At 49.3% G+C, this 10,836-nt stretch overlaps 1 protein-coding gene across 1 annotated transcript in view; it reads left to right on the top strand.

Moving 5' to 3' along the window:
• Positions 1-9,469, top strand: part of LOC115536294 (teashirt homolog 1) — a 22,647-nt gene extending 13,178 nt beyond the window's left edge. The window contains exon 3 of the mRNA XM_030348094.1: positions 4,744-9,469. Within this exon, the coding sequence (XP_030203954.1) occupies positions 4,744-8,237 (3,494 nt within the window). The 3' untranslated portion in view covers positions 8,238-9,469. The remainder of the gene's footprint in view (positions 1-4,743) is intronic.
• Positions 9,470-10,836: the final 1,367 nt, after the last annotated feature.

The raw sequence follows: 10,836 nt of genomic DNA, 5'->3' as shown, positions 1-10,836 counted from the left end.
GAAGAGAGAGAGAGAGAGAGAGAGAGAGAGAGAGAGAGAGAGAGAGAGAGAGAGAGAGAGAGAGAGAGAGAGAGAGAGAGAGAGAGAGAGAGAGAGAGAGAGAGAGAGAGAGAGAGAGAGGAGAAGGAACCCTGTAGGGTGCTTGGTCCCTCAGTTCCCCACCGCTGTCGCCGGTTGGAATTGGACATTAGTACCGCAAATGAGTCTCTCTCGCTCAGTCTCTTCTTTTTATTCATCTCTCTCACTTTATCCAATTCACATCGCCTCCGTGAGACCGAGAGAGGGACAGGTGATCCCCTGTTTTCGGTCTGTGCTGGTAGTTTTGCATGTGTGGGGGGGAGATGGGGTTGCTTCCACCAACCTTGGTATGTTAGTTTTTTTATTGATAAAGTCCGACTGTGATGTATCTTACTCTCTAAATAAAAATAAATAATGTAATGTCTTGGAAATGCCACAGAAAGCACAGAACATACTGAATAATTGAAGCAATGTGTTTCGGCAAATTATTTTCTTTACTCTGCATTTGTGTGTGTTCTCAAGTGTGTGTTCTCAAACGTCTGCAGCTCAGTTAGTCCGACGTGTTAAGTGCGGACCACCGCACTGCATGATGAGGGCGGTCGGGTGGTGTAGGTGTAGCATGGCAGTATTCGTGTCTCGGCAGGTGTGCGACTCAATATCCAAAAGCTACTGGGTTCGATCCCAAATGTCAACAGCCTAACCTGTGAGCAAGACACCCCTCAGCCCTACCGGCTCCTTAATGACCTCTGAATCCTCTGTAGGTCAGCGTGGATAGAAGTTAGACCAAACGACTGAATAGTTACAGTACTAAACAGTGTGAAGGTGTACGTGTGTGGTGAGGTGGGCAGCGGAAGGGAAGAGGGCCAGAGTGGAGGTGGGTGGAGGTGGAGGTGGAGGTGGGGGGGGTGGGGGTGTCACCTGTCTGTACTGAGGAGGCAAGGGGCCCTGGACACAGTCGAAGTGACAGGCCCCTCTCCCCCACGCAGATGGCTCTCCCCCCCTCCTCCCCCCTCCTCCCCCACGCCACCCGTCGCAGATCCCCCTGCTGCACCTGACACGCCGTGACACCGGCACACACACACACACCACACACACACACACACGTGTTTGACCAAGCGTACGTCACACACATAGGATTACAGAGAGTGACACGAAAAACACATACACTTAGAAACACAGCCCCACACACACACTCACACACACACACTGGCCTCAACTTTGAGTGCGCTAGCCTAAACAGAATTCGCTTCTTTTTTTTTTTCTCTCCCCTGTTTTTTCTTTTTTTTTGGTCTTTTTCTTTCCTCATCTCTTTTCAAAACTTCCCCATCCACCCTGGCAGCACAAAGTGGGCTTACACTTTTGATTGACAACCACAACAGACACCTTCCCACACACACACACACACACACACACATACACACACACACACCCCACCACCGCCACAAACCTCTCCCTCCCCCACGATTTAATCCCCCCCCTCCCCCCTCCCTCCTCCCTGTTCTTCTTCTTTTGTTCTGAGTGATGCGGAGATCTGCCGTGTCAGCATCTTTTCCATCTCTGATTGCCTTATTAGCCGCCGGTGACACCCACGGCAGCCTTTTTTTTTTATTTCTGACGCAGATGGCGGCGAGGGAGGAAGAGGAGGGGGCTGGGAGGGGGGGGAGACGAAGGGAGGGAGGGAGGGAGGGAGGGGGAAAAATGGCTGACTTGTGTTTGTTGTTGTTTATTTATTTATTTTTCCCTTCCGGAAGCCCGCAGAAGGCTTGTTTGTGCGGACACTGACACCCGGGGCTGACACTGACACGGCGCTGACACTGACGGCTGTCAACATGCCACGCGGAGCGGAGAAGGACTCGTGTTTAGTTGGCGTAGGAGAGCCTTTTCTGTGTGTGCGTGCGTGCATGTGTGTGTTTCGGGGGTATGTGTGTGTGTATCTTCTTTATGTCGGGCCTCGCTCTCTATCTGTCTCTTCACCAGCCTGGCCGCTTCGCTTCAATATTCTCTCTCTCTCTCTCTCTCTCTCTCTCTCTCTCTCTCTCTCTCTCTCTCTCTCTCTCTCTCTCTCTCTCTCTCTCTCTCTCTCTCTCTCTCTCTCTCTCTCTCTCTCTCTCTCTCTCTCTCTCTCTCTCTCTCTCTCTCTCTCTTCCCCCCCCCTCTCTCTCACTCTCTCTCCCCCTACCCTCCCTCCCTCTCTCTCTCTCTCTCCCCCTACCCTCCCTCCCTCTCTCTCTCTCTTCCCCTACCCTCTCTCTCTCTCTCTCCCCCTACCCTCCCTCCCTCTCTCTCTCTCCCCCTACCCTCCCTCCCTCCCTCTCTCTCTCTCCCCCTACCCTCCCTCCCTCTCTCTCTCTCTCCCCCCCTCCCTCCCTCTCTCTCTCTCTCTCTGTTAACTTTAATGAGGAGTCAGCTTGTTGTACTGTTTCTCCAGACTACCGCTAGTCCCACGGTGTGGGCGCCGGCGCCGACCGGGGGGTGAAAGGTGCATCGGGGCTCCTTCTCCAGTATTGGTTTTAATTCAGAGGTCTCAGGACGGAGTGGGGGTCCGCCTGTTAGGGGGGGGGGGGGGCTGTGGAGTTAGGGGGGGGGGGGGCTGTGGAGTTAGAAGGGAACTAAAGAGTGCAGAGAGTGGACTGGAGCGCCGAAGGGAGCTTCTGCTTTCAGGAGTGGTGTTTCTGCGAAGCGCACACACGCACACGCACGGGCGCGCGCACAACGACACGCACCACACAAGCACATGTGTGCCACACACACGCACCACACGCACACACACCAGCAGAGCAACACACAATATGTACTGCATAGCATACACACATGCATGGAAACGCGCGATACACAAGAAATACCCATGGCAGAGATGCGCACATGAACGCACGTGCACACACACACACACACACACACACTGCATCACACACACACTGCATCACACACACTGCATCACAAACACACATACACACTAATACCCTCACACTCACACACTCAGAGACACACACACACACTACCCACTGCACAACATCCACCCAGCAGCAGTAACTGGCACCTCACAAACATCAGGTATTACGTCCGTTCCGATTATGGGATAGAGAGCTACATGCTGTTAGGAGCTGACAGCACATCTGCCTGCTCGCTGGAGACTGATGCTGGCACCTCTGACAAGCATCTTAGAACGGCCGGGCTGGGCTGCCTTAGCATATCTAACCCTGTGTGTGTGTGTGTGCGTGTGTGTGTTTGTGTGCGTGTGTGTGTGTCTCCTCCCTCTCGCTCGATTTCTCTATGCGTGTCTGTTTCGCTTGTGTGTCTTTCTCCGTGTCTGTCTCTCTCTGGTTCTCTCTCTCTTTCTCTCTCTGTTTCCCACTCTTTCTTGCTCTCTCTCTTCCCCCCCTCCCTCTTTCTCTCTCCCTCTCCCTCTCCCTCTCTCTCTCTCTCTCTCTCTCTCTCTCTCTCTCTCTCTCTCTCTCTCTCTCTCTCTCTCTCTCTCTCATATATCCTTGAAGATTTTAGTGAAAGCCATTGTGCCGGCTATTCTCCGCGCACCAGAGACAATGTCCTTGTCGAGTGTGTCTATCCCCGTGAGCATTATTTACACAAGGATAGCGATCATAGTTCCTCATTTTTTTCCGTCAACCGACATCCTTTTTGTTGACAAAAGTTGACCGAGTGTTTTAAAAGGTGTTCCGACCGACGCCGTTAAGCACCTGGTCTCAAGACTCGCTCAAAACTCAACACATTGCGCATAAACCACGGTAATAAAAACAACAAAATGGATGACAGTTATTTCCTACAGACGCCTTCCATGACTTCCTGCAAAACAAGGAGGGGGTGGGGGGTGGAGGGGGTGGGCACAGCAGTGGCAACAGGACGTGTCATGTCCACTGGTCATTTCCTGGTACCACGCTGGGAAGACTTCCACCGCCGCTGCCAGCTTCAGCCCAGCCAAGCGAGGCCTGGCTGGGCCGTGGCAGCTGGCACTACCCCCCCCGCCCTCCCCCACTACCCTCCTACCCACACCTCCAACCCTTCCATGTCTTAGTTGTGAATTCCGTACTACGTGAGGCATGTTATTCGAGCAAACAGCGACCACCCACAGTGACACGTTCAATGTAAAATGAGGGCTATGTATACTGTAGGCTGGTTTGTCCAGTACCCCGATCCGTACAATTATATCATAACAATTCTCACCCTATGGAAATAAATATGTTGTACTTCTTGTGGTGTGGATGAATACATCTTTGTATCTCTGTTTTTATTCTATAGTATCAAAGACATTTTAAAGGAATCTAAATGCATTAGTTGAGGCAAAAGACAATTATTTACACTCACACACTTTTTTTTTATTATTCCCTTGTACATCTTGAGGGCAGGTTTTGTCTCTCGTGATGGTAAATATTGCTGCGACTCCAACGGCGCCGTACCCTTGCCGAGCCGTGGTGTTCAATACGTTCATTAAGCCTTGCAGTGAGGAGGACGATCTATCAATGTCGGGATATGGATGTCGGCCACTTTATTATTGCAAAGCTGTGTCCTCCGCCTGGACTATTGACAAAACCCTCTTTGGGATTATTGCCCCTACCTCCAGTAGACTCTCAGCAGGGCGTTTCGTCAGACTTGCATCATAAAATCTCGCATGAAACCGATCACACTCGCCCATTACCGTTGTATGCCTCTATAAATTGCGCCACTCGACACAGCAAAGCTAACATCTCCCCTTTGTGTCGTCTTGTATTACAGCGTACGGTCCTGATGACGACGTCAAAGACAACAAGACCCTCCCGGAGGACGAGCACCTGCAGGACGACGGGCTGTCCCTAGACGGCCAGGAGGGGGAGTACCTCTTCAACGACGACGACGACCTTGCCGACCACTTCAGCTGCCAGAACTCCCCACTCAGCAATGGCACCAACCCGGACGCCGGCTACGCCTCCCCGCTCAGCAACAGCAGCGAGCAGCTCGCCGACCTCAAGACCCCTCCCCCTGCCTTCCATGAGGTCCAGGAGGAGAAACCAGCCACCGCCAAGGTGGTGGAGGACAAACCGGCCACCCCGGCGGTGGTGGAGATCCCAGAGCCTGCCAACGGCCTGTCGCTGCAGGACAGCCTGGAGCAGATGAAGGCCGTCTATGCAAACCTGATCTCGGAGGCCTCCTGGTCCAGCATCGCTATGGATATGCTCAAGAGTAAACAGGGGAACAACCTGAGAGCCAACACCCACAACGGGAGGAATCACAAAGGGAGCAATGGCTTCCTCAGTACGAGCGGCAGTAGCAGTCACAGCCAGGGGAACGTCCACGTGAAAACCAGCAGTAGCAGCACCAACAGCAGTGGCATCGCCTCCATGTCCTCCACCAACACCACCACCACCAGCAGCGTCAACACCAGTACGGCGACGAGCCACTCAAACAGCAGCAACAGCATGAGCAACCACTGCGGAAACAACAACAGCGGCGGTGTGGCCTACGACTGGCACCAAGCCGCCTTGGCAAAGACCCTGCAGCACACGCCGTACCACCTTCTGCCCGAGCCCAGCCTCTTCAGCACGGTGCAGCTGTACAGGCAGAACAACAAGCTGTACGGGCCCGTGTTCACCGGCGCCAGCAAGTTCCGCTGCAAGGACTGCAGTGGGGCCTACGACACGCTGGTGGGCCTGACGGTGCACATGAACGAGTCGGGCCACTACCGGGACGACAACAAGGACAAGGAGGACGACCGGGGCAAGCGCTGGTCCAAGCCCCGCAAGCGCTCCCTCATGGAGATGGAGGGCAAGGAGGACGCCCAGAAGGTCCTCAAGTGCATGTACTGCGGCCACTCCTTTGAGTCCCTTCAGGACCTGAGCGTGCACATGATCAAAACGAAACACTACCAGAAAGTGCCTCTCAAGGAGCCGATGCCCACCCTCACCTCCAAAATGGTGCCGCCGAGCAAAAAGAGACCGTTTCAAGAGCTGGTGACGCCCAGTTCACCGGAGTCCGGGTCATCGTGCGTGCCGCTGGGGGAGACGCCGAAGGAGACTCAGAAACTGGTCAACCCCTATGTCACCGCCAACAATCGCTACGGTTACCAAAACGGCGCTAGTTACACGTGGCAGTTTGAGGCGCGTAAGGCGCAGATTCTCAAGTGCATGGAGTGCGGCAGTTCCCATGATACCTTGCAGCAGCTGACCGCCCACATGATGGTCACGGGACACTTCCTCAAGGTCACCAACTCAGCCTCTAAGAAAGGGAAGCAGTTGGTGTTCGACCCGGTCGTCGAGGAGAAGTTCCAATCTATCCCCCTCCCGCCGACCACGACACGACTCCCGGCGCCCAATGGGAAGCCAGAGTCTCCGACGCGGCCCCAAAGCCCAGAGGAGAAGAAAGAGGAGGAACAGAAGCAGGAGGAGATGGAAGAAGAAAGCATGGAGGTCCAAGTCCCCGAGAAAAAGATAAAAGAGGAGAAGGAAGATCCGTCCGAGAAGAGCGAAAAAGCCGGGAAGAACCAGCCTCATAAATACCTCACCGAGGCTGATCTGGAGGAGGCTCCTAAAGGTGGCGTAGACATCCTCAAGTCATTGGAGAACACGGTGTCAAGTGCAATCAGCAAGGCCCAGACAGGTGCACCCACCTGGGGCGGATACACCAGCATTCATGCTGCCTATCAACTCCACGGCGCTCTGAAGTCGACCTTTTCCTCGTGCGCCCAGGTGCAGCCTTTATTTAGCAGCACCAGCATGAAGGTGCTGTCGTCTGACATGGGCTCTCTGATCCACTCGCCCAATAGCCCCTCTCCGCCGCCTAATCGCAGGAGCAACATGCTCGCCATGGAGGAGCTGGTGGAGAAAGTAACCGGGAGGAGCTCGGTGAAGAGGGAATGGGAGGAAAGTCGGTCGGAAAGAAAGTGTAAGTCTGTGGCGACCAAATCCCCCTCACCGCCTCCTAGGGAAAAACAGGTTTCGCCCAAGCAGGAAAACCTGTTCAGACCAGCGAAAAGAAATACCCCAGAGGACCGAACTGAGTTCAGAGACAAAGTAGGTGAGGTGGAAGAGAGTAAAATGGACGTGCAGGTGAAGAGCGAGGCGGTGTCTCCTGAAGTGGCGGTTTCTAACGGCTGCAATAAGCTAGGAATAATCACAGATCATTCCCCCGAGCAGCCCCTCGTGAACCCTCTCAGTGCACTGCAGTCCATCATGAACAATCACCTGGGAAAAGCGGCAAAGGTGTCCACACCTTTCACAGATCCCTTCTCAATGCTTCACAAGCTCAACAACAACATCAACAACAGCAACATCAACAACACCGCAGTAGAGAAGCCCCTTGCCAGCTCTGTCCCGGCCAAGCAGAAGGAGCCACCGAGCCAGTACCACGGGGATGAGGACCAGCCCATGGACTTGACCAAATCCAAAAACGCCAACGGCAGCACAGGCAACAGCACATCTCCTACACTGAACAACAGTCACGTGAACAGCTGCAAGAGAGTCGTCGCCAGCCATTATCCCTCGATATCTCCACCCTTGCGGGAGAACGCGTTAATGGATATTTCGGACATGGTGAAAAACCTGACAGGCCGTTTGACGCCAAAGTCGACGACGCCGTCCTCGACCTCGGAGAAGTCAGACATGGACAGCAGTGTTTTTGAAGAGGGCTACGAAGACCTCTCTCCCATCCAAAGACGCAAAGGCCGACAGTCGAACTGGAACCCCCAACACCTCTTGATCCTCCAAGCCCAGTTCGCCTCGAGTCTCCGGGACACCCCAGAGGGAAAGCTGATCATCACCGACCTGGGACCCCAGGAAAGGGTGCACATCTGTAAATTCACTGGCCTTTCCATGACTACTATCTCACATTGGCTGGCCAATGTGAAGTATCAGCTAAAGCGGACAGGTAGCACAAAGTTCCTGAAAAACATTGACACAGGCCACCCTCTCTTTTTGTGCAGTGACTGCGCGTCACAATATCGGACACCTTCCTCTTATATCGCTCATTTGGAGTCCCATCTGGGCTTCACCCTCAATGACCTTTCCAAGCTTTCCATAGACTTGCTAGGGCAGCATGCTGTGAGAATAGCAGAGAAGACGTTCAGCTCACTGGGACTCACAGAACAGGACACTGGTTCGGTACTACAGTGCAAAATGTGCAGTCGGACCTTTGTGAGCAAGCATGCAATTAAACTGCACCTTTGCAAGTCCCACGGGAAGTCACCGGAAGACCACCTCCTCTTTGTGAAGGAGCTGGAAAAGACGGATAACCTATAAAGTTAAATGAAGCATGACAGATTATCGTTGCACTATATCTCGAAGCTGCAATCTGCCATTTCTGATAGTGCCACAGCTGTATTTTATGTTTGATTAATAGATATTCGAATGAAATTATAGTAGCTTTAATACCACTTGATAATCAGTTTTGGGCAGGGGTAAGGGGCTGTTTCGCGGTGATACCAAACCAAATTGTTTTTGGTGTGATACAAACGTAAAACTTGATTTAATGAAGGAGCCATTGTGCTATATAGTCACTGACTGATTGTTGCTTTTCTGTTTTGACTGCATCTGTCCTGAGCCTTCGGGAACAGTCCATCTCTTGGTTTAAAACTGGACCGTTCTCCGATGTTAGCCATGCCCACATTCATTTCAACATTATTTATGGGAGAAAACTTGTGCATGTTTTCTTTAAATGAAAAGCAGTGGCTGGATACGTCTCATGAAATTTGATCTCTAATGACCAAATTATTATGCTTATTGACCAAATTTGGGAAATGTTTATATGAAGTTATTGAGGAAAAAACGTTTTATTTGTACCTTCAAAAAAAAGATTGCTATAATTTAAGTCTTTTTCGAAAAGTGCTCGGTTTATACATATGTAAAATAACGTACCACATTTTTTAAGAGCCTAGCTCCTCTTTACCACTTCAAATGATGGGGATAATATAACACTTAGCAACTACAATAATTACAATTTGCTTTTAAAAACACAAACATGATGTGTTTGATCATCTTTGGTTCTCTTTGTATGCATTGTATATCTTTTTCTGTTGTCTCAACATGTACAGTATTTACATTAGCACCTCTGTCATCGATGTGCAGCTTTGGTCGTGAGCATAAATTAAGTTTTAAACATATAAATTGTATAAAAATAAGCGAGTATGTATAAATGTGTCATCATATCTTGCTTTTCACAGTTCCACATTATTTGTACTGTGTGCATTTTTTACGATGTTATTTTATAGACAAATATTGGGATATGATGTACAAAGATTCTGTTAAGGAAGACCACTATGTCTCTTTTTAAATGAAATGTAGACCAGCCCTTAATGTGGTTTACATGAAATGATGAACAGTGGCATCTTCTCCGATGCATGGTACTGTATATGAAAAACTAATACAAGCAATGCCCCTAAAAGTATTGATTTACGCTGTTTGATGATGAACCCTCGTACTGATGAGACAATTTTATCCTCAATTGTAGAATAAACTTCTGTGTTCCTGATTAACATTTTGTGTTGTTTGAGTGACTTTGCGAGAATGTGACCTTTCAAACAAACAAACATAGACATATTTTATAGTCTGACGGCCATGACATTTACTTTTAGTACATTTATTTACAACAGTTATTCGGTTTTTACATGTCTACTGTTTGTTTTTTTCTCTTGGATTTATAAACATAACCACAAAAAAGTATAATTGGAATTTGGGCTTTTTATTTCAGGAAAGATGAACATGTTATTCCACACAAATGGGAATTGTTGCTTTAATTGTATCAATGGACTCGCATTGGAAACCTCATTGATAGAGTAAAAGAATATGAGGTGTACTACCTTTTTTTGTGCTCATCTTCCATTCAATGCTTGAAACGATATAATCCGATATACATTTAGGTTGGCAAAATAAAACCCACAAAAAATATAAATTCAGATTCCACATTTTACATTTAATCAAAATATAATGATAGTCTTTCAAGGTTTTCAAAAAATATAGATGATTTATCTAAAAGATAATCTATCCTTCTGACATAGGTTACGACATAAAACATACAGTAGAACATGACAAAACAATAAATACGAGCGCCCTCTGAGATCGGTGGCATAATTGTCACCTTGAAAAAATACTGCATTAAAATAGTTGTATTGAAAAAGCCTAGTGCGTCTGCTGTGATCATTCCATGTCTGTTAGCCTTAAGGTGTTTAAAATGAAAAACATGATCCCTTTAAAGCAGACGGGGAGGATGTGGTGGGGTGGGGGGTGGTAGAGCATTGCAACATAAAAAAGGAAAAAGGTGGTTTTTATATAGTTTAACACTGACATAAGACGCACGGTTCACAGGCTGCCGATAAAGAAAGTGGTGCGTGCGTGCGAATGTGCGCGCGTGTGTGCGTGCATGCGCGTTGCCCGTGTGTGCGTGCAGCTGAAGGTATTAAAGTCAACACCGCGCTGTAGCTCCAGTCATCTTCACACCAGCAGCCCCGGGCCTTTCCCTGGTAAACGGGGAACACAGCTGCTGCTGATGCTGCCTGCTAGACGAACAGAGCGCTGTACAATAAGACACGGATTAGTCCTATATTTAGTGTGTTAATCAGGATATAATATGGTAAATATGACAGTCGTTCAAAAGAATATAGATATTGACCTGAGAGAAAAAAAAAGCAAGATAAATAAATTGTTATAGTTACAAAAAGGCATTCTACCGGGTCTATATGCTCATATTAACCCCGTAATAATAGCCTACCCAATAATCTTATGTATTCAACTGTTAAATGGTGTTTAACAGTGGCTGCTAGGTTTCAGTCTGTCTTGAATAAGAACCATGGATGCAACGATTAGTCCTCTATTTAGTATGTTAAACAATATTATATTCCTATTT

Source organism: Gadus morhua, chromosome 22 (genome assembly GCF_902167405.1).
Source record: "Gadus morhua chromosome 22, gadMor3.0, whole genome shotgun sequence".
NCBI lineage: Eukaryota > Metazoa > Chordata > Actinopteri > Gadiformes > Gadidae > Gadus > Gadus morhua.
This window is presented reverse-complemented; position numbering and strand designations above follow the sequence as displayed.